The sequence below is a fragment of the Tetrao urogallus genome, assembly GCF_951394365.1.
Source record: "Tetrao urogallus genome assembly, chromosome: 2".
Classification (NCBI taxonomy): Eukaryota; Metazoa; Chordata; class Aves; order Galliformes; family Phasianidae; genus Tetrao; species Tetrao urogallus.
In genome coordinates this window covers 105369335-105394534 of record NC_136814.1, presented here as the reverse complement: position 1 = coordinate 105394534, position 25200 = coordinate 105369335, and the positions used below count along the sequence as shown (strand labels likewise).

Below are 25200 nucleotides of genomic sequence, written 5' to 3'. Positions count from 1 at the left end.
TTGTGGCTTTCAGTGTCAGCACGAAGAAAGACGTGGCATCCTCCAGACAGGTCAAAAACTAGCTTCCAGAAAACATGAAAACAAGCTGAGGCACAACACAAACTGATGGGCTGAAAGTGGACACCCAGCATGGAGGTGCCAGCAAATCCATTGTAAGGATGCAATTTGGAGGAGATGGCTCTAAGAAAGGCACCTTTGGTGCAAAAGCAGGGCAGTACGGAATCTGCTCTGTGCCTCTGTAAGTCTACAAAGCGATGCACAAAGCAGACAGCTGTAAGACTCTCCAGCAGTATTTTTAGCATAGGACACTCACCCTCTTTTGCTGTATCAGCCACAAAGAAGCAACCACCTCAAGCACTTCTAGAGTTGTGTAGAGCATTCCCGTTATGGATAAGATTATTCCTAGGAGAGAAGGAATGCTGATCTGTGCAGTAGAGGCTGAACAGAGATGACAACCATATGCCACTTGGCAGAATTCAAGGGTTTGTTGCTTTTTCAGTATCCCGAATGTAATGAATTATAAAATACAGCCTAAATTAATAGTCGAGGAGGACTTTATCAGGGCCCCACACTTAGGAGATGCTCACCTGGGAGAATCTCTTTCAACTCACAGGCTGTTTGACTGATCAAAGGTTCTTGCTTTTCAGTAGTCTTCTGTATAATACTCAGACTCAAGAGCTCCATGAAACAAGAGCCAGGCTGCCTCCCAGAGAAACCTTGAATCCCAGTGAGATGTCTGCCTCATCTTGAAGGCAGGAGGTCCAACTGCTTGGAAAGCAGGAACTTCTGAATATTAATATGCTTTTTCAACAATGAATGATAGGACTGCCCGTCTGTATCCTTTAGCAAGTTGGTGCCAACTAGATCGATACTTGAAAGATCCTTAATTGCAAGTGAATCTGAAACAATACAAGTGAATATTTCCATATTTGATGTTTAATGACACTGGGACAACTAGACCAGTCCATTGTTTCGCTGGGGGATACGAGGGCTTAAATGGCATTAACCTGACTTCTGGGGGAAAGATAAGGCAGTGCCACAGACAAAGCTTTTCTATTTCTGAGTGAGCACTATACTCAGAAAGTCCAGCACTTGCTGGCTGTATGAGACACTGGCTTCATCCAAGGAGTGTGCTGAATTTCATGAATAAGAAATCTTTCTAATTTAACTGCTTAGCAAAAGCCTTCCCTTTGACAGACTGAGCTGCATTCCCGCAAGGCTGGCTAAATAAGACTTTGCACATAGCTGAATTTCAGGAAAGAAGAAAAATATCACAGGTCAGAGAGATAATTCTCACTTTGTATCTTTACAGAAAACCACGTTCCTCATAGCAAGATAAAAGCAGGGAGCGGGTGCAAAAAAGATGAAGAAATAATTCCACCTTACCAAGCTTCTAGTGCTAACTGCCACAACTTGAAAAACACAAAAAAAAAAACACAGCATACCATCCCTATCCCACAGGACAAAGAAACTTGAAATTGGGCACTAGTGGTTTAGTTTTTCTCAAATCAAGAAAGGCCATAGAGATGTAGTGAGCTTTGCAGAGACACTGAACAGAGTTTAGCATTAAGCAATCATAAAAATACACAGGTAAAGCAATCTGCCCACATCAGCCGTGTCTGGAACACAAGAAGGCTTCAGTGACTGCTATCATCTCTGCAGGTAAAGTGATGCTCTTGCTTTTTGCAAATTATTACAAAAGAACCACTTGGAACTTCTACTGAGTCAAGCTAGGATGAATCATAGAATCACAGAATGACCTGGGTTGCAAAGGCCCACAGTGCTCATCCAGTTCCAACCCCTGCTGTGTGCAGGTCGCCAACCAGCAGACCAGGCTGCCCAGAGCCACATTCAGCCTGGCCTTGAATGCCTGCAGGGATGGGGCATCCACAGCCTCCTTGGGCAACCTGTTCCAGTGCCTCACCACCCTCTGGGTGAAACACTTCCTCCTAATGAAGGCTTAGCTGTGTTTCTACCAGGCACCACAGAGCCACACAGATTCCTGAGGTAGCTGTGAATGACTTGGGTATGCACACTGCAGCATCATGCAGAGATATTAGCTTACATCCCAGAAGGAATACGGTCACATTAGTGTGGCTCTGTGCCCGGGCTAATTAGGTGATGTTTCCTCAGTTGCCAGAAATCAAGAAGTGAATCATACATCTGCCAGCATCCAACCTTCTTCCGAAAGCACTGACTGGAACTATTCTGAACCTCAGTTACGTGAGGATGTAAAGTGAATACAAAGATATTATTATTTTGTTTTAAAGTCAGAAGGAATCTTAAGTTCATTTACCACAACTACTACATTATGCCCAGTACTCGTACTTCAGCCAACCTAATGCACCGAAGCTTTTTAGAGACCAAGCTATTGCATCTGTGCCACATGCAGTGACCAACCAAACACAGTCCAAGGCAAGACTACAGCAGTGGCAGAGAATTGGTTAGGTGGTAGTTTCCCTGAGTATATCAACAGAGATCCATTCCTCATGCTGCTCTGGAAGGCTAGGTTCCTAGCTCTGGCAATTGGGATGAATCCAATGGATGAGTAAAACACAAAGAGGCCAGGTTATGGCCAATTGCTGACAATCCAAATTAAAAAGAACAAAACTAGAACTAACCAGTGGTAGGATGGGGTAAAATTCCTTACTGAAACCTACAAGCAAACCACAAAGGCCCTGAAGAATGATGTGAAGACAGGTATAGCCTCAGAGCTAGTGTTTCAAGGATGGTGCAAGCACATCATTCTGATCATAAACAGAAAGGAAGGGGTTGATCAAGCAGGCACATAAATCAGCACATCCCAGTACATGCCATTGCCACCACACATAGGCAGAGCTTCTCAGGAATTGAATCGAGCTCCTCTTTCAAACGATAAATGATCTCATTTTAAAGTCTTGAAATGACAGTGATGGAAAAAGAAACCAGTGCTTAATTACACTGCAAGCTGCAAAATTATTTCATTCCGAGGTGAAACTTCTCAAACTTGAATGTCCAGCTATTGGATTTTGTCATGGTCCATCAGTGGTTGGACTGTCAATCTCACAATGATGTTTGACATTTGAAGGTGTCCTCTTCCTGTTCTATAATCCTTGGTAGGTCAACACAGAAACCACATGAAATTTTTCAAAGAAAGGCAACAAAGCAGTGAAGAGACTGGAACATAGACCCTAAGTGTTAGGAGGAGTGGATGAGTACACTGGGATGGGTCAGTCCGGAGCAGAGGAGCTCAAGGGAGACCTCATTGGTTTTTCCAGCTCCTGAAAGGAGGTTGTGGTGAGGTGGGGGACAGCCTCTGTTCCCAGGTAACAGCACTGGGACAAGAGTAATGGCCTCAAGCTGAATGAGAAGAGGTTCAGGTTGTATATTAGGAAACATTTCTTCTTAGAGAGTGGTTCCAACACATTGGAACAGGCTGCCCAGGGAGGTGGTGGGGTCACCATCCCTTGAGATGTTCAAGAAAAGGGTAGATAGAGCACTTAGGAACACTGGTTTAGAGGGCATGGTGATCCTGGGCTGACACTTGGTGATCTTAGTGGTCTTTTCCAGCCTTGTTTACAAATCCATGAGATTTTACTGGCTGCCTCCAGAAAGCATCCTCGACCTGACTGGGGCTTCCCTTTTCACACAGGCAGGAGCTGCAATAGCAATTTTTTGTCTTTCTGCTGCACTCTGGGCTCAGTGGAAGACACTTAATCCACAAAAGCCCCTGGATCCCTTTCAGCATTACTGACTCTCAGGGTGGTGCCCCATTCTGTAGGTATCATCTGTGCTTTTTGTTACCAGATGTGGTAACAAGTGGCATAATTATGATAGCTGTTAAAATACTGAAATGAGTTACTGAGCGTAATATTTCTGGAAAATGGTAGAAAGCATGATGCTTATTGAGACTATATAAACATGTACAATGTGTTCCCAGCACAGTTTCCCATTTATGTTTGCACAGATGTGTATAAAGTCACCACGAAATCTCTTCCAAGAGAGATAAATCGGAAGGTTCGAAGAAAGCAAATAGCCAGAATGCTCCACTCAGCGTATCAATTCTGACATCTTTTGTTCATTTTTTTTGCTAATCATAAAAAAAAAAGTATATTCGCTGCCATCGGAAAATACAGCAAAAAAAAAATCTATTTTACAAAGTATAAATTTTCTCAGCAAAAACTAGAACGTCCACATTTGAAGCTGCAAAGAACTGTGCTTCAAATTAAGGGACAAAAGATAGCATTACAGAAGAAATTGTCATAATCAAAGCTGAGAAAAAAAAAATTCTATTGTCTGCTGTGTCTCTCTGTGGGAATTTTCCCAGCACAGACAGCTGTAAAGGAGGAGGGGTATTGTGAGTTTCTGTACTCTCATTCTCTCTCTTCCTCTCTTTCTCTGTCAATAAACGTCTGCAATCATATTCTCAAGCTCCAGTGTGATTTCAAGGTTCATCTCTTCCATGCAGCTCAAACACTAATTATCCCAGCTGTAATTAGTAAGATAATTAAATACTGGCTCACTCATCACTCTACCTTGTGTCGGGTCATGATTCTCCCAGAAGACCTTGAGCAGTTTCTCAAAGCTGATGTTTTCTGGCTGATATACCACTCGTACAGCTTCCGTGTGGCCAGTTCTACCTTGAAAGACAAAAATCAGATCCTATTAGTGAGAATTAGCTGCTGCATACCCATTTTTTTTTTAATATTGAGATCAAAAGCACAATCCTTATTTCCCTTTTTATTTTTTTTAATGTATTTTTAAAGGCATGAGCTTCTTATACATAATGTTTAATGTACATACTAGCTCTATGATATCTACAAGTTTGGACAAGGCCATCATGAAATAAACCAGCCAGAGTGTAAATAAGGTAAGCCAGTGATATTTTTGCAGATGTTATCAAGTTTCAGCAAAAAAAAAAACAAAATAAAATAAAATAAAATAAAATAAAATAAAATAAGTCTCTTGTATACTTGTGCCAGACAATTAGTAAAATATTATCAAGTATTCTAACCAGAATATTAAAATATGAAAGCATATGAAGAATACATGAAAAATACAACACCTACACTGTCCTGGCAGTAGGAAGCTGGGCTTCACCAGCAATGAGGTAAGATACAGATGAAATAATTGATAATGAAGGCTAAGTTCAAAGGCGTGTTTACACAAGATCATACAACGAATTCCAAACTCTATATCCGCCAACACACTGCTCCCAATGGGCCTCAGAAAGAGTCAATGAGCTCCTAATTGAACTTCGTGGCAGTAGATAAAGTTCAAGGAAGGCAATCAGGGATTACTTCACATTAAAAGACATTATTCCTGTTTTCCAGTTATTGTATGGCCCAAATTCTTTCATCCTTTATTATATTATTGAAAGATGAAGTTCATAAAAGGAGAAGTATCTGGCCACATGACTTTCCACAGCAAAAACTAACAGATTGCTGAACACCCAGGCATTGCAAGGTGAGAGTCCATGGTACTGAGTGCTGCACACGCCAAAAATTTATAAATGTAGGCATTTTTGTTGCCATAATATCTCCATTTGAAAGAAAAAAAAAAAACAAAAACAACAACCCTATTCTCCAGTTAAAGCATAACAAGGAACTAATCAACCACAGTAAGCTGGATGGTCAGAATGACTTTTAGGTGGGCATAAAATAGGCTACTTGTTCAAACTACGCCAGGTTTTCCTGTCATTCTCACCAGCATAAATTTCAGCTTTACTCAGCTGACTTCAACAGAATCATCTGGAATTTCATGCAGTGCAACAACCAGGTGAGTCTGGCCTACTGGGAGGTTCTGAATCAGCTGCCACCAAACAAGAAAAATCAGTCTATAAGTTACTGGGGAATGTTCAGTGAAAACACCAATCTGGTACTAAGGGAAATTTGAAGGAAAAAAAAACAAATAGTAGTGGAAGGAAATGCAAAGGATGTAGGACATACAAAAGAGGTGTCAGAGGGAAAGGTAAGACAGCATTACATCAGTTAATTGGGGCATGTGAAAAGAAGAAAACTTAAATGAGGCACACAGGCAGGTGGGCTAGCTATTAAAGGGGATTTAAAAGAGTAGGATTAAATTTAGTCTAGAACACAGAGAAATAAAAGGGGACACATCTGGGATACCTGTAATGAAAATTTTGATAAAATCAATTTGGTTCCTGTCCAGTGTGCTTGACAATACAGCAAAGATAAGCTCCCTGCAATTAAAAGGCAAAAAAGTACAAGTTATATGTAACCTGTAGCTAAAGCCATGTCATCCTGACCACCAGGATACTGTCCAGGCAAACGATGGCCCCATTCCTCTTCCGCATGCACCGTGCCTACTGAAATCAACAACTGAAGCAATCCAATATCTGAAGGTGAATTTTGAGGGCAGGTAACTGAAAAGGATCCTACATTTAGTAGGATAAAAATGAAAGTCACAGGTAGTTGGCTTGATAGTAAAGTGAAATGGTCTTCCTGTAGAATGGTGCAAACTGACGGCCAGCTTAGGTCAGGGAAGGAATTTATTCTAAATTCCATGTTTTAACATGGATTATCAGGGAAAATAACAGTGTTTCTTTTTTTTCCCTTAGCTGAAGACCAGCTTGGGCTTTTTATTGTTGCTTGAGATAAAGGAGAGCAAACGGACAACGATGCGTCCAGATTTTGCAAGCCCACCTCATGTAACTAAAAAGATTCAGGAGCGGCCTCCGACTTCATTATTTTTTTAAGCCAATGTGAACCATGAGAAAGTTCTTGTCATTCAGGAGCAAATTGTTTGTCTGAGACAAGTAGCTTCAGACCACATGAGTGTTTCTTCAAGAACTTCAAAACAACAGAGGCATTACTTTCCTCTCAATTGAAGCAGCAATTATATCTTGTCAACACTGTCTGCTCTGACTAATCCAGAAGTTCAAAGAATCAGTTTGCTTCTTTTCCTCTGAATAGGGAAATAACAGCATTAGCCTAAGAATGCTATAGCCTGACCTCATGGAAAAAAATCCCTTAGATGTGTGGCTAACAGACTGGTAGAACCCAGAGCATATTTAAAATCAATATTCATCCTCACAGACAAAGCAAGGAGATAATGATGGCCAGTCTTATCAGATTCACCTTTTGTTATCCTCAAAGCCTCTCCACAACCTATTGGGTTTTCCTTCTGAATATGGCGTGGCTATTTCTGCTATGAACAATCTCAAATCATTTGTGGTGAGCACCCCCAGCTCCCACCAATTTCCATGGAAACTCTTCCGATCAACTGGGTGCGCAAGAGTAAACAGAGGTAAAAGGCTTCGTGTGGCACTGATTGAGCACAAGCTTCCCTAGGAGAAGCACAGAGAGAAAACAGCACTGGGCAGAAAGAAGGTGCAATCACTCTGCAGGTACTGTGTGCTTCATAAGGATTCAACAGAGGCCCAAGGTTAACCTGAGCAGCACGCCAAAGCTCAGCTCATCGTGCTGGATGTGACTCAGCTAAAGCCAAAGTGACAAAAGGAAACCAAAACTCTGTCTGCCTTCTTAGTTTTTGGCATTAAGCTTCAATTCCCCTGTTCCTTGCAGGGGAGTTTGATTAGATGACCTGCAAGGTCAGCAGTTCTATCATGCTGTGAATTTTGACTGCAAAAACAGAATAATTGCATTTATCTTGGATTTATATGCTAAGTACACAACAGGGAAAAGAACAGAGCAGGCATCGCAACAGCCAACCACTCCTTTGCACTGTAAGAAAACCCACCCATATCGAAACATTTCTAACCAAATCTTTATTTGGTAAGATTTCTTAAAATGGAGAGGCAGTAATCAAAGAAAAAAGCTGCACATCCTCTAAGGAGAGGTTTAAACCAGCTGACATAGAACAACTGAAACAATTTAATCTGCTCAGTGATGGATGGTGTTCTTTCAGTGATATTCAGCTCTTCAACTTCGTACCTCTTTCAGAATTCATCACAAAACGTCCATTTATATTAAGTCAGAGAGTCATAGTGTCCTCAGATCACCTATTGGTTTTAATTATCTGGTTTTTAATATTCCACAGCGAAAGCGTGCTTCACTTCAAGTTCCAAAAGTTCCAGGAGCCTCCTCCCAAGAGAGCCACAACTTTGAAGCGCATGATTTATTGAATCACTAAGTATAATTCAATTTACTGTTCAATGTGCAAATGGAAATCCTTTATTTGTAGGTGCCAGTATTGGATTTCTAGCCATGGTGCTCAGTTCTCCTTCAGCTCTGCAAGGAGCTTAGCCATAGAAGAACCTCGCTGCAGCCGATAAGACTTTATTACACCATGGCAGGTAGGGCTGTGTGCCAACAGCAGACTGTCTGTTTATCCTGTATCTATTTCCCACTTAGAAAACATAGCCGCTCTCAGAGGATTAGCTACAGTGAGCTCTTTCAGTGGGGATTCAAGCTCTGGCAAAAACCTCCCTGTAAAGAGCAATGAAAATAAAAAAAAATATATTAAAAAAAAGACATCTGAGTGACACATCAGTGCTTCTTTTCAATTTTTTTTCTCCCTAATAGTGTTTAGATTTTCACCTTCTTAATCATCTCCCAGGTGAGTGCCCAAGCCAACGGATTAGAGAACTGAGCTCATTCTTTTTAACTTGCTGCATGCTGTAAGCAGTTCATTATTTCCTGCAAAGTGGAACAACTTCAAAGGGCTCCTCACCTGCCAGCACCCACATGGCACGTGGGCTTCTTCTCCCGATGCTTCAGCCCTTGGTGAACTGGGTTATGAAATCCACGCAATGCCAAAGCTATTCCCTCCTGCCCCATTTCTGACTTGCTTCTCTTTGCCTGCTGAAACAAAGGCATGTGTGCCACTGGTAGGCATACGGCCAGCCCAGCCTCTTCATCTCCTACATCCATTATGCCCTTCTGCTGGAGGTGCTCAGGGCCAGGTCGGATGGGGCTGCGAGCAGCCTGATCTACTGTAACCCTGCCCACAGCAGGGGGGTGGAACTGGATGATCTTTGAGGTCCCTTCCAACTCAAGCCATGCCATGATTCTACAATTCTATACAGTAAGGCATCATGTGTGTAGCTTGAGCACCAAAGTTAAGAGATGATCTCACAGCATCTCCTTATAGTTTCCCCTTCTTTGTGCAATAAACTTTTCGTAAGTCTCATATACTTTCTGACACAAATGTCTAAATGTAACTGAAAGGAACAGGCAGCAGATTTTCAGCCAATGCATATTTCAGAGCTTATTGATTTTGGAGCTAAAACAATTTGTGCTAGCTAAAGCCAAGGCCCTAGTGAATATGTAAAGTATTATATGAAAAAGTAATAGGTCTTTTGAGCATCTGCTTCTTCAAACCAGCCTGGAAATTTTTATTATGTTGTAGATATCATTCATTACATTTCCAGCTTCTCTTTAAGATAGCGATGTGTTAAGCAAGCAAACAAAGGTTAGTCAAGAACACACTGAGAAACCACTCTGGGGATCCTTTTAACTTTTTTACTTTTTTTTTTTTTTTTAACCTTCCAAATAATGAGCATGAAAAGAATGGCAATAATAACATTCTGACAGACTTTCAGAGGGCAAAAGAGCCCATAATGGCAATATTATTTGACTTCCTGCCTAACATTAGAGAATTTTTGTAGATAAAAAGTCCTGCAACTCCCTCTTTCCTGACCACTTTTCAGTTTTCTGGGGGGAGTTTCATATTGTTTGGAAGATGGCTGTGAAATATTAAACGGCACTAACATTTGGCTAACTGTTTTTTTGTTTTTACCTTCTTCATGTTTCCCAGTTCTCTACAGACTTTGTCAGCTCTGAAATAGGAGGTTATGTCTGGCTCATTATCCTCCGTGAGTTTCTGATTTACAAAATATAATGCTTTACCTTCTCAGTGTGATCCACTCTGTTTTATACAGCTGTACTAAAATATATGTCAACCTTACAGAGAAAGAAACCAGTTTATCACTGTGGGCCAATTCTGCAGTTGTTAATCTAAACAAAATTTTGCTTAAATACTACGAACTTCTGCCTGAAAAAACAGCGTGCCCAGAGAAGGCAGCCATGTACTGCAGCTACGGTGTGGTGCACATAGCAAAGGAGAATTTTCTGAAAGTCTGCTTATTGGTTTCAGTAGAGGACAGATGAATGTCAAAGCAAACGAAAATTTAAAAAGAAAATGTTAGGGAAAATTTCTTTTCTAAAAGAGTGGTGATGCACTTGGACAGGCTGCCCAGGGAGGTGTTCCAAAGCAATGGAGATGCGGGCGAGGTTGGGCTGGGTGCTGGGTGTTGGATGTTTGGGCTGGGGTTGGGCTGGGTGATAGTAGAGGTCTTTTCCAACCTTAATGACTCTGTGATTCTGTATGTGTGCCTCCCCAATATCTCTTCAGAGAATCAGGGAGTGGTTGGAGCTGGAAGCACCCCGGGGTCCCTCTGGACACCCCTGCCTCAGCAGGGTCATGTAGAGCTGGATGTCCAGCACCACGCCAGGGGCTGCAGAAGATCCACAAGGGGGAGACCCTACAGATCTCTGCTCTCTGTGCCAGGGCTCCAGCACCTTGGGGGCCCTTCTTCCTTCAACTGTACTTTCAACTGAAGAATCTGTAAAAGGAAAATACAGGAATATGTGCACACACAAACACATGCACACACGTATATATCGCCTATAGGATAAAAGGAGACAACAAAACTTTACCATCTTGTTCACTGTACACATAGGATATGTCTTTGTTAGGCTGAAGGCTCCCACTACCAGCACTTTGGGAGGGATTAGCAGAATAGACTCACTTTGGTCTGGGCAAGTGGGCTGAATGCTATTCACAGTTGGAATGCATTAAATGTGCTCCAGGAGAGAATATTCTGATTTAATTTCTTTCAAAAGGAATCTCAGCATCAAAAAATATTCAAGCACTTTCTTGTAGGTGCCAGTGATAAGCTTTTCTACTATTTGTAGTGGGAAAAATGTCTGGGTCATAGGGCAATGTATTGGTTGTGATGTGTGATACAGGATATCTCTGGTTGGACTGGTGTTTCACAGCAGAGATCAGTGAACTCGATGAGTTGCCTTGCCTTGGGGATACTGTACAACACAACAGAGCATCTCACAAGACATTCAGCTGAAGAAAAATTGTTGAAGATAGGCATATAATTAATGCCATTCAATATGGTTGTATGGAATGTAGGTCTTGTCAGCCAAACTTGATTTCATTCTCTGATGAAATTACAAGTCTAGTTGTAATAAATGTAGAATGTAATAGCATGGGTGTAATAGACTTAGACTTTATTAATGCATTTGACTTATTACTTCATGACAGTCTGATTAAAAAATTAGCACTATACAATATCAATACTGCACGTGTTAAATGGATTAAGAATTGTCTAAATGACAGTTCTAAAAAAACTGTCTGAACGGAACGTGCATTGAATGGCAGCATTTTTATCAGCACATTCCAGGGACTGGTACAAAGCTTGTTGCTTGTTGCTATCAGTAAAGAAATAAGAAGTCTCGACTTACAAAGTTTCTGGGTAACTCAGATGAGGAAGCTGACAGGAGGGTCTTAGAAAGCGAACACTTTCTAAGGGTGCATGCAATCAAAAATCAAAACCAGTCATATGTAAAATCTTACCAAAGGGAACAAGTGGCACAATCTGAAAATAAGGAACAATCGTTGAGGAAAGTGCAAGAGTGGAAGCAGAGGAACAAGTAAAGAAGAAATCCTTTTCCCATTTAAGAAAAAAAAAAAAAAAAGGGTTGAATAAAAAAAATGAGGTTGGTGTGAACAGGACTGGTGAGATGAATCCTGACATTAAGTAGCTCCTCACAAATAGTTTCAGAGACAATCCCAGAAGACATGTTATGTTTAGCTTTCAAAAAGAAAATCCAAAGGTTTTCAATTAGAGGATATAGAGAATGATTGAGGGTCTTTGAACAAGCAATGAAAAAGCATACCAAGAGCCAGCGGTAGGAACTGAAACCAGGCAAACTCAAATGGAAAGGCAGGCACATTTTTCGTACTGGAGGTTATCTTCTACAAAACACCACAGTGTTCAATTACACCATTTGACCATTCAGTGCTCCTATAAACCCATGTCCTATAAACTAAGGAAACTGGTTGATTCCCCTTCTCCTGGTACTCTCAAATTCAATCAGCTCTCCTTTTGGAAGAGACACTTCTGACAAATATCTATTAAAGGAAAAAGATATAAGGCATAATAAAATAGTAACTGGATGAAATGTAATGACCTGTGATATAAAAGATATCAAATTAAATAATGCAGTAAGCCCTTACAAGCCTTAAATGCTGTGAATATATGAGTGAATTGCCTCTCTTTTTCCTTTGTTCACTTAAGTTTAATAAAGCCTTTCTATTCTGAACACTGCTATCTGCACAGAGTTGGAACTTCTGTATTTTCTTTTCATCGTCGCCAATGAGTTAGACTATAACCTAACTACAGTTTCTATATGATCTTTACATAGGTAAGTTAATAACTTTCAGCTGAAGTGCTGGATGCAGAAAGGCACCATGCTGCTACTTTTACAAAGTTCTTCTTTTAAAGCCCGAATTTAACCCTAAATTTAAACACATCAGATGGACAGAGCCTTTACATCTCAATAAATTATGTTTACTGACAAACCAGTTATACTTGGCACCATGGAAAATGCAATGCCAGACTTCTCCCATCTAACCTAATCTAAAAGCTCCAGTGGGTGGATATAAAACAAAACAAATGGTTGTGCCTGTCTTAGAGTGAGGAACAATGACTTTAGGGTAGAACACGTTAATTAGAATGTTACTTTATAAAATTAAAGATTAAATATGAAGAAGTAATAGGAATTACAGAAATACAGCCACACAACTAACAGCAATCTCATGTTATTGACAACATCTTACACTGCTGTGGAGCCCAGTGTTAAGGCATAGCTGGTCTACATGTACATTTCTGTAGAAACGGCATGCCAGAATAACCATTGGTGTTACAAAAGCTTCAAACTCCGCTCAGGGCATGGAAATAAAAAGGTATTTTCAGAGACTTCCAAATACTGAAAGACCTATATATATATATAAAGAAAGAGTCGATTTAGACAGTGATAAGAAATTAAGGTCAAAAATCTGGTCGGATGAACACGGGATGGATGGTACAATGAACAAACTGCTCAGCAGACAGGTGCTCTTGAAAAATGATACTGAACTTCTTCAAAGTTTAGGTGGGAAACGCGTCACATGGCTGAGACTGAAACGCTCAATAACATAAAGAAGCAGAAATCATTCAGTTTTCTTTCCTGGACTATATTACAAGCTGTGGGAGACTGCAACAAAATACAGAGCCCATCATTTTTCATTCACAGAATCACAGAATTGTAGGGGTTGGAAGGGACCTCCAGAGATCATCGAGTCCAACCAACTCAAATACATCTATTTCTATCTCCTCAAAGAATGCACAAGAAAATGTACTACATGTTCCTAGAACTTCCTAACAGCAAAGTAGCAGCACAACATACAGTTTTGATTTAACTATATGTGAACACTCTATCTTTTGTGTAGATGATCCTTATACAATGGATTTATGATGTTTTCCCCATTCGTTCTGTGTGGAAGATGATGTCAAGATTTTCTTTGATTTTATCACCCTCTACTTTGACATTTCTCAAAGTCATTGCATTACAGGTGTGTTTTTTTCTCTGTACTGCATAAAACAGTAATACAGAGCAGAACCCAAAAAAGGGAAAGAAAGATTTTTACTTTTCAATAAAGAATCTCTTTAGGAGAAGGTATGTCCAAGGCTTGTGCCGAACCTGCTGTCAGTAGAGTAATATCACTAGAAAGTTTTATTTATTTCTGATAAAAAATTATAACCCTGTCACTGGAAGCTCATCACAAATATAAAGGTACTCCTTCGATTAAAATTGATCATGCTGTAGGAAAGATTTAATGACCACAGTGCTAGATTCTGTGTTTAGGGAGAATCCAATCTCAAACTGCTCAGCTTAGTTCTCTACTGGATAATTTGGATAAGGTGAATTTCGGTTCATCGCTGCAGTGATACACACTGATTGATAAATACAGTATTATGCATAGAGATCAACAACAGAAAAAAATTGTATGGGAATGCATGGAAACAGAAGAGAACAGGAGACAGAACACAGCAGTGTAAGACTTTGGGGCATCCAACCTATACCCATTGCCCTTTGCTATGTGGATTCGACCTGATCTGAACTGCAACTCAAACGTCGGCCACTGATTAAAGTACAAGATTCATTATCCCACTGCATTACACTCCATACAGCTTTAGCCTTCGTCTAGTATCATGGATTTTTTTCTCTCACACAGTTATGAATTCAGTAGCCCAGAAGACTGCTCCATTGCAGAGCTCCTTTGAAGGATTCAATTAATGAAATGATGTTGGCTTTTTTTATCATAAAAGATAAACTCAATGAATAAAGACCTGCCCAGGAAATATATCCTATTATCCATGGGCATGAAAAACTCTGAGGATAAAAGATTAACACAGTGTCACAGTTGCACTATGCTCTTGTCCTAAGGACTTCAAAGTGCTTTCTAAATCTGGATTCCATTATCCCCATTTTGCAGAGCGTAAACCACTATTACATTGTGTTCCTCATAATTAATTCTCCAAATGTGCAACATAACTTATTCGAATACAATGAGCTCTGCCATGAGCTTTTGTGTTCATCGAAAACCCAAACACACAGACCTGCCTTGTATAAATATGCCATGTGGGTCATAGGGAGGCAATATCACCATGCTTAGATAACAACAACAACAAAATCTGTCCTGTCAAGATGCATGGAATATAAATGATATAATTTTGACTGCAGGTAAGAAATTCATATGGCAACAATTTCACTATAATATCTTCCATTTCTAGAATATAGCTTTTCTAACAAGCCCAATAAATAGGATGGTATCTTTGACTACATGAAATAACAACTATCTCCACTAATGCAGCAGTGCCACAAATGCATCTAGTTTATTGGAGCTGGCTCAGAACAAATCACTCGCACTTGTCACCATCCCTGGATGTGTTTGAAAACCGTTTGGATGTGGTGCTCATGGACATGATGTAGCAGAGGGTTGATAGATTTAGAGTAGTATGGTTAAGTTGTGGTTGGAATGACGATCTTTAGGGTCTTTTCCAACCTGAGCAATTCTATGACTCTATGACTTCACCTGCTGCTCCAGAAGGCAGCAGTCTCCTACAGATCCTGTGACAATTTGAGAAATGGAGTTATAGGTAATGATTGAATCCTGTCTGATTACAAATACATTTCCTCAGTATTTCCTTGCAAAGTCAGACAGTCTCCCCAGGACCTGCGTTATGCCCTTCTCTCACCAAAGAGAATGTAGAACCAAAGTCCTGTAGAACTAGAAGATGACTGCAAAACCAGGCAAGACTGTTGAAACATTGAAATTTTCCTTAGGGAGTCGTGATTTATTCACTACTCCAAAGTTAATACAAATCCCTAAAAGATTCTAGGGACTACCTACAGATAGGTCCATTTTGTTTCATAAAAAAAAAACAACAACACAACAGAAGTAGTTCCAGGCTCTGCTGTAGGCCAAAAAGAGAAATGGACAAGAGAAAATGGTATGTCTAAATGAAATGCCTTCACTCTGTACTGGGACCTAGCTTCAATCTATAATGGGAAAACTTTTTCTCATGTCAATTTAGCAGAAAATAAGATTGATTTATTTTTTTTCTTTTCCAAAAAAAGAAAGAAAGAATTATAGCTTTTAGCTGGGAAGGCTCTGTACTAAAGTTATGCAATACTCAGAATTTCCTTAAATAAATGGGCAGAATGGAAGGAAAAGAATAACTGAAATGTGAACTGAGAACAAATATCAAAAGGAATACATGGAGGTAAATAGAATGCCTAGGGACAACTATTATAGCAATTTTGGTGTAAGGATTTGGAAAACGCTGAATAATCTGGAAGATTATAAAAGAAGAAACAAGTAAGATATGCTAAATCTCTTCTTCTCCACTAGGATCATCAAAATGGCAGTTTTATCCTTTTCTCTTTTGAGTGATTTCAGTTAGAGTTTCACACTCCGAGGATTCTCTGAATACAAGCTTAGATTTCTGAAATATGCCAATTCTCACTCTTTGTGAATTGGAACAACACAGCTCTTGGAAGAAAACTGCTCACATCTACAAATTAGATACTTAGTACTTGAGGGGGAAGGTGAGAGAAATAAAAAAATAAAAATAAAAAAAAGAAAAGAAAGGAAAGGAAAAAATGAGACAATATTGCTGTTATCTGTACTCTGAAACCTTCTCTTCATATCTAATTATTATTAAGCTAATCTGACAGCTGTGCGCTGTACACAAAGATGGTTGGGATCATTACTTCCCAAAATAAACATGGAAAAAGCAGAAGATGGTTTCACCTGACGCTTCTCATAGATAGCAAACCGCAAAGAGAGCAACAGAGCAGAGGATGTGATGATGACAGAGAGACACCCACAAGGTTCCAGAGAAAAGAGTACCAGGATGAACATTCGAGATTATTTTACAGCTATCAGAGATTCCAATTAGATGCTTTTAGGCCCATGAAAACTAACAGTAGAGTTCTAGAATATTCAAAAAGTGGCCAAGCAACCTGTTTTCTGCTGAACTCTTTGTCGGAATCAACCTGTGTAATGGAGCTGAAGGATGAAGCATTGACAACTCACTCATCTGAAATACAGCTATGAGAATGCTGGGAAGAACTGAGCATTAGGTGCAGGTGATGTTCATTACTGAGAGGTCGATAATTACAAAAATCCATGTGATTATGTTGGACCTGGTACAGAGAACTGTTAAAAGGCTGATGTCTGGGAACAGAGGCAAACAAGGCATCTTCAAAAAAAAATCAGACAAGACGGAGGAACTGAAAAAAAGGGAACAAGAACAAAAAATCTTCATCTGAAAGCAGGAGAAATGTATTTCGTTATTTCCTTTCCAGTGCTTTGGTGAAGCAAACACTCCTCGCTAAGGGCTTTTGAAATCCCATTACTTTGCTTTCAAACACACACTACAGTGTTGTCCATATTGAAGTGATACTCGTGAAGGATCATTGAGGGAGGAAGCTAAAAATTTGCCTGGTATAAGTATCAAAAATTGCAGAGGGGTCAGAATTAGGTCAATAAGACATGTACAGATGTGGTGGGTGATAGATGTGAGATGGGAGAAGCAGGGTGGAAAAGTTGGCTGGCTGGCTGATTAAGAAGTTATTTAAAGGACTTAAGAGAATGATAATCAAACGAGTTTGAAAGTAGAAGACTGAATTGGCAGAGAACGGGTGAAGAAGAGCAACAAAGCAAAGAGAAGGGAAAGGATTAGGTGGGAAACTCACAAGAAACATGATAGCTACTCCAACTTCATGTCAAACAAGAAAATGTGGTTGCCATATTTCATTATTGTAATGCCTGGACATTAACACTACTTGAATATCCCATCCCTAGGGGTGCTCAAGGTTGGAGCAGGTTGGATGGGGCTCTGAGCAGTCTTTTCTGGTGGGAGGCACCCAGCCCATAGCAGGGGATTGGAACAGATGACCTTTCAGGTCCCTTCCAGCCCAAGCCATTCTATCATACAGAGCCAACTGTAGCTGCCATCTCACTGTGCAAGCTGCTGTACAAACAGAGAATAAAAGCCGTGTCACCCACTAAAAGTGATGGAAAGAATCAACTGTTCCTTGGCTGCACGTTTATTGTCACCAGCCTTCCTGATGAGCAGCCCTGCAACGAGGAGAGGCCATCATCACTGAAGGCTACATGTACATTTTACAGTCTCTCATTTCTGACTGTGGAAATTCTTCATTCCTAGGATCTCACCCTGAGCATAAAACCCCAGATAGTGATGACAAGCATCTCCTTAAGGACACCATGAAAAATATGCTACGTGGTGTCAGAGGTTTCACAAAGACCATTAACCGCTGCAAACAGATCAAACGCCAGCTCATATATTTCTACAGCTGTGTGACCCATATCTGAGATCAGGTTTGAAAAATAAAGGCAAGTAGATCAATTGTTAGCCTTTAATAAATCTTTACAGATATTTCACTTTTTTTTTTTTGTGGCAAACCTTGTAGACATTATTAATTCTCACTCCAACTTTAATGAATGGCTATGCCAATGCATAACCTCACAAAGCCGTGTAAAATGAATTATTACTGATGATTAATTATGCCATAATAGACCAATAAGAGCCACCTTTATTTCAGTCGCTGAGTAAATTAATTAAAATTTACTCCAGTACACAGTTTACTGTTAATAGTTACTTACCTGTTACAAAAAATAGTTTTGTCACTTTTGCATAAATGTAAAAGTTGTACTTCATGTTAAACCAGTGAAAGCATTTACCTCCTGTTTAAACCAAATGGACATTCATTGTATTTGACTATCCATTATCTCCATGTGACCACTCACAAATCAAGGGTTTTAAATTACACGTCCCTTCTACCCTTTCTAAAATTCCCACTTAAATGGGAATATTTAAGAAAGGCCAAAAATGTTTTTAATTCACATGAAACCAGTATTCCTTGATATTAATCCATCCAAAAAGAAATAACCAACGTGGATGCCCAAAAGTAGTTAGAAAACAATGGAGAAGGAAAAGTAGTCATTAATACCTATTTAAAAACAAAACTCAAGAAACGGATACCTTCAAATAATATCAATCACCATCCTCACATTTGTGTTTCTTGCACAGTACATACAACAGCGAGATCTGTTTGAATTTAATAACGTCTGGCAGAGTGAGGGACACACATTCTTTTCTCATGGATATCATAGAGTCATAGAATGGCCTGGGTTGCAAAGGCCCACAGTGCTCATCCAGTTCCAACCCCCTGCTGTGTGCAGGTCACCAACCAGCAGCCCAGGCTGCCCAGAGCCACATCCAGCCTGGCCTTGAATGCCTGCAGGGATGGGGCATCCACAGCCTCCTTGGGCAACCTGTTCCAGTGCATCACTCTTGGAGAGGCTTTTCTCTATATTGTGTGAAGCTCCCCAGCCTTGCTAAGGGAGAGAAGCATAGGTTACATAATTTCAATATGTATCACAATGCAGTTTCTTAACAGAGAAAGTTCTTTTCACCTCAATGACTAGAAGTGCCGACATCTTGATGGGGACCACATACATTCCTCTGAGAATCCCACTGCCTGCCTTCTGCCCCAAATGCAGTTTTGACTCACCTGATCTAACTTCCAACATCTAATAATTAGGTATGTAGTAAAAGCTAATCACCCAGACTCCCACTGAATTACAAGTTTCTCAGACTCTGTTCCACAAAGCCTTATCGGTAGTATTTTGGACTACTCTCCAACTTCAATCTACCTGCTCTGACACATTCCATGACATTTGTTAACAAACATTGTGACAATCTAATTAGCGGTTCACCCTCCTGTGAGACAGCCTCCTATTACTTTCTGAAAAAGTACCCATTCCTTTAAGGTTGGATTACAAACTTGCCAAAACTGATTACTTAAACAAAAACTGCAATTCATTCCTAAGAGCAACTCACTGATTTCCCTTCTTTCATGCCTCTTAAAAATACCAACTGTAAATCTCTCTCTGCTCTTCTTATACTTAAAATCATAGAATATCCCAAGCTGGAAGGGACCCACTAAAAAGTCCAGCTCCAGGTTCCAAACAGTAGTGTGTGTGCTTGTATATATAATTAGTACACAAAAACAGGAAGAGGGGAAATTTAGACTAGATACTGGGAAGAAATTATTTACTGTGAGGGTGGTGAGACACTGAACAGGCTGCCCAGTGAGGCTGTGGATGCCCCTCCATGGAAGCACTCCAGGCCAGGCTGGATGGGGCTGTGAGCAGCCTGGGCTACAGGGAGGTGTCCCTGCCTACGGTATGGGGCTGGAACTGGATGACTTTAAAGGTCCCTTCCAACCCAAACCATTCTGTGATTCTATGATAACCATTACTGAATTGGGAAATAAATGAGGACTACCCAAACCTTCCCCAAGAATGGAGTGTAAGTGTGTGAACCACAGACTTGTTTTATTATGGGTATACAAGCTTCCAGTATGTATAAAGATTGTAGGATCAGAAATGTATGTCACTGGAGGATGCATGGATATGTTTACCCACACAAAACAAACCTCTGTTCCGCTTTATCTTTCCCTAAGATTGACAAAAGTCTAGTCTCCACTATGCCCTGGCCCAGCTGTTACCACTCACATCAGATACTCTCCTTTATAACTACAGTGATCTTGTATATCAAATGCTGACTTAAAGAAGGGATAGAAAAAAAAGACTTTCATTTATATTAAAAATTAAAGGATGTTAATAAATACTGTGCCTATAAGCTGGTCTGATTCTATCTAAAATGCCCCACAGTGAAGTCTTACATCAGTTATTATTGAAACATTAAATGCTTTTCTTACAGGCTTACAGCAATCAATTTAACTTTCAGTCATCTTGTACCCATATGTGCTGCTCCTGTTGATGAAATGGCTATTAATAAAGGAATAGATGGCTATGAATTAAAGCAAGCTCTACTTAATCACATTAATCCAGAGTACGTTAAAGGCTTCAATTTTCTAAATAATTTTGGGCTTAATGCCTCTGAGATGGGCAGACTGTTCTATTGATGCAGCATCTGGTCCAATTTAAGCTGCATTGTGAAGGAGGAATTGTTAGGCCCTTGCAAAAATAAGGAAGACTGACAGTTTTAGGGATGCAACCAAAACTGCTACAGCTGAGACAAAAGATACTGCAAGATATTGAAAAAGACCTGCAACAATTAAAAGGCAGCCCACTGCTCTGCAAATGCAACTCTACTGTTCAGTGAATTGTATATGATTAACTTACTCTTACTGATGGGATGAGTACTCCATACACTTAACCATCACTGTATTTTCCAGTCATTGAACATCCAACAGCTGCTGCTGTGAAATATGTTCACTTACCCATTACATTGGGTTACCAATTAGAGAGGAATTATTTAAAAGGGAATGGCACAACCACTAACGCTACTCTTGCATAAGCAGTAATTTCTGGCTTCAGGGTTGTTGGCTCTTTTTCCCTGAGGGTTTTTTTATTATTATTATTTTGGTTATGTCAAGGTAGTAGTTTTACAATGAAATAAGATTTACCTTGGCTTGTAGTGCTGGAATACTGCTGCATTCAACTAAGGAGATACAGAAAAAAGTGTTTCCAATACTTCTAGGGGAATAAAAACCTTCAAAGAAGAATTAGATGCTTTAGAAAAAACCAGCCAGGGAAGGATTTTTTTAACGTTCAATCTTCATAACAGGTCTTCAATGAAGGAGACAGTAAATACGACACAGACCTTCCAATAGGGGAAAAATACTGCATTTCCTTTGCTATTACATTATTTCTCATATTCAGTATGTCAAAACAATACAGGTTTGAGGGGGGAAAGCGAGGAAAGGGGAAGGGGAAGGTTTTTGTCCTCAGTAACTCTGTCATAAACGAAAATAGTACCTCTGATGAAGTCAGTGCATTTGCACGGCACGTTCCAGCACAGAACAAAGCTGTCATGTTGCATTCTGCAGACATATAAAAACCTCTGAAAATGTATTTCACATTAAAATTCCTCCTCTCGTGACATATCCGGAGAGGACTTGTGGGGCTGTAATTGTATCGTGACATTCTGCAAACGTAGAACAATTAGAAATTACCCAAGGAAGACTGCACATAGCACACGCAGATATTTTCTTCCTCCATCCTACAAGACCAGAAAGCCTTCAGAATTTAAAAATGGACACTGGAAATTACATTTAATGGAAAACGTTCTGACACAAATTTCTTTTCAGCCAAATAAAGCTATGTAGAAATATAAGTATGTAAATACATCAGTTGGAATATTCTATGACTAAAGGTGATAAAAGAAAAATTTTTATTCCTTCGTGTTACTACGCTCCCCTCCCACACATCGCCACCAGAAAAAACCCACGCGGCTGTAGATTCCACAGCGCTTCATGAGATAAAGTATCCCCTCTTTTATAAATGAGGACAATGGGCAGGAAGAGCTGAAGGTCACCCAAGTCAGCCTTGGAGTCAAGAATAGAACAGAATCAGCTGAGTCTCAAGGCAAAGCCCAGCTGAGGCACTGCTCCTGCCTCCTGCAATATGTTCTGCTCCAAAGAGCTGCCAGGAGAGGCCCAGCGTTAAATCCACTGCTGAGCCACAACAGAAGACAAGAGCCCAACGGAGAAGAAAGCATGTGCTGACCAAGCCCATGGTGCTGAATGAGCAAAGCTGCTGCTCCTGGTTTTCAGATGTAATTAAATGGGAAGATCTTCCCCCTCCTGCAATCAGGGAGAAGTTTCGCTTGTGGGAGGGTTTCCCAAAGAGGAGAGGATGGCTGTGTTGCTGGTGTAAGTAACAACTGCAGTGGGAGTTTGGGGAATCTTGGAAGAGGGAAGAAAAAAGAGTTATCTTCCTGTAACTACTTATTTAATAAGTTATCTGAAGAAGTTTTGTGCAATCTTTATCAAGCACAATAGGAGTGATAGCTCTGCTAGACAAGATGTTCCTTAACGCTCTGTGTCATCCTTCCAATTAAGAGCTATTAAATATGCTTAAGGACAAATAAATAACCACTTACCGCGCCGGTGGTATAAAAAGAATTCCTATCCAGGTATAACACTATGGCAACTGCTTTTGTAAGATATTCTTTGACATTCTGGCAGAGCAGCTCCTGTTTAACTATGCTAATGCAAGAAAATGAGAATAAAGGAGGCAAAAAGCAACGGAGTGATATCACCACTCATAGTTCAATTGTTTTGATGAATTCTGCCCTCACGCGTTGTATGAACTTATCAGGTGTAGACAAATTCTATTTCATGGTAATAATGAGTCTGCACAGGGAAAAGTCTTTTATCATATTGAAAATAAAGGAACGAGAGATGAATTCAAGGCAGTAAATAGATGAATATGCAGTAAGACATTTGGCCCTATAGGAAACAGGGCTGCAGAATGTGCCTTCCATATCTGTTGTGACACTATTTATTCCTGTGCTTTTAGTATGAGATCAAAACGGCCTACTATAAGATTAGCAGCAAAAAATGCAGCTTGGCTGCAAATGTTTCTCTTTTTTAATTAATTATTTCCTTTTCCATCATTTCATAGTTATCCTTCCAGCAGGCTTTAGAAATGATTCTCTTTATTATGCAAAGTTCCTTGAATCCACACTGCTACCAAAAAGATACTACTAATCAGTACAGGCTCTGGTGGGGCTCAGCGTGTGTGACTCTTTGGGAAAGCCCACAAAAGAGGATTTTGCCCCTCCTGCCCCCCCTGCCAGCAGCAGGAGCTGGTACCAACACATCACACACTTTTGGTGCAAGAGTCCTCATATCATACGCCCGTTTAGAAAGTTAGAATCCTAGACTCATAAATACTGCAAAAGACCTCTCAGATCCCCAACCCCAACTCACCCCACCATGCCCACTGACCACATCCCTCAGTCCACATCTGCGTGGTTCTTGAACCCCTCCAAAGACAGTGACCCCACCACCTCCCTGGGCAGCTGTGCCACTGCATCACCACTCCCTATGGGAATAAATGTTCTTTAATATGAACCTGAACCACCCCTGGCACAATCTGAGGCCATTACCTCTCATCCTACCACTGTTACCTGGGAGAAGAGGCCAACCCCCACCTCCCCATAACCCACTGGGGAGTTACAAAGAGCAATGAGGTCTCCCCTGAGTTCCTCTGCTCCAGACTGACCCATCCCAGTGCCCTCGGCCGCTCCCCATTAACTCTTGTGCTCCAGATCCATCACAGTTTCATTGCCCTTCTCTGCATACACTCTAGCACTTCAGTGTTTCTCTTGTAGTGAGGGGCCCAAATCAGAACGCATTAATTGAGGTGCAGTCTCATCAGAGCAGAGTACAGAGGGAAAATCGCTTTCCTGCTCCTGCTGGCTGCACTATTTCTGATACAAGTTTGCTACCTGGATCCCAAATGACTCACAAAACAAGGGGCCTACATCTCTAGGGAGCATCCTCACTGCTAGCTAGAGGAGATGCTCAGGAAGCACGTCCCACTGTGTAGCCACAAATTCAAGATGCACAGAGACAGACGGGAAGTTTTCAGTTGCTTTCATCTAATGGTTAGGACAATTGTGGCTAACAATTTTATTTTATTATTTGTACTGTGGGGAGCCAAATCTAGAATTTTAGTTCTGCTTTTTCCTAACTGAGAACCCCATCTGTTTTGGTTCTATATACCCACCACGTTTCCATTCTGGATCACATGTTGCTGCACGTTCAGAAGCATAAGATATCCCTTCTCCATCCAAAATCTGATCTACTTAATTCATGTAAATTAGATCCTACCAAATACACCAAATATCCCAATCTGTATTTTTCCATTTAATTTTAGCTTCCCTTAAAGACTTCTGAATGGATCACAAAGGCAGGCTGGAAGACTGAGCAGAGAACTCATTGCACATTACTCCTATCTTTGAACACCTCTGAAGATCTGCAGAAGGGCTAAACTGTCCCTGAACAAAGAGGGATGAGGAAAGAAATAAAATGAAGTCATTTGTTAAATCAAAATAAATGAAGCAGTGAAAAATAATGGTCCCATCTGCACCTACCACTGGTTCAGGGTCAGCTCTGCTGAAGTGAAGTGTGCTGCCAAAAATCTCAAAAGAAAAATGGAATGGAATCCTGGCCGTATTCCTCACTATACGTAGTCCATTGAAAATAAAGAAAAATAGATAAGAGTACCAACAAATAATAATACTTTACGCTCCTGCAATGCTGTGCATCTCCAAAACTTTCCACAAATAGAACTTAATCAGTGAGAGCAGAACTTACTTTTCCAAGATATTTGCTACTCAGTTTCCACTCTTCTCTTTCCCCTTATCATCATATTAACAGATCAAGACAGACTTCTTCCTGATGTAACATCATTGACATCAGCAGAATTATGCCTAGGATCAATCTGGCCCAGCTTATTACTTTTTTAATAGGTGATAAGAGTATTATAATGGTGTTCCACTTGAGTTGGAACAAAGAATTTTCACAGCATCCAGCACACATAATGACATGATTAAATCCTGCATCCTTTCCAGGAAATCTAAAACACTATAATTATAAAACAGAGAGATAAAAAAGTAAACAACATGCAATGGTGGTATAGTTGATACTGCAAACTTTATGTTTAGTACATAGTACCTGTCACCTTTCCAGGATGAATTAAGAAATGTTATAGCCATTATGACCTCCTGAGGAACACACACAAGAGAATTTAAGCCACTACTTC

General features: G+C 40.3%; 1 protein-coding gene across 1 annotated transcript in view; it reads right to left on the bottom strand.

Annotated features, from left to right (window-relative positions):
- Nucleotides 1-25200, bottom strand: part of MSRA (methionine sulfoxide reductase A) — a gene marked incomplete at both ends in the record, with an annotated part of 265675 nt that overhangs the window by 105365 nt on the left and 135110 nt on the right. The window contains one exon of the mRNA XM_079550033.1: nucleotides 4515-4619. Within this exon, the coding sequence (XP_079406159.1) occupies nucleotides 4515-4619 (105 nt within the window). The remainder of the gene's footprint in view (nucleotides 1-4514; nucleotides 4620-25200) is intronic.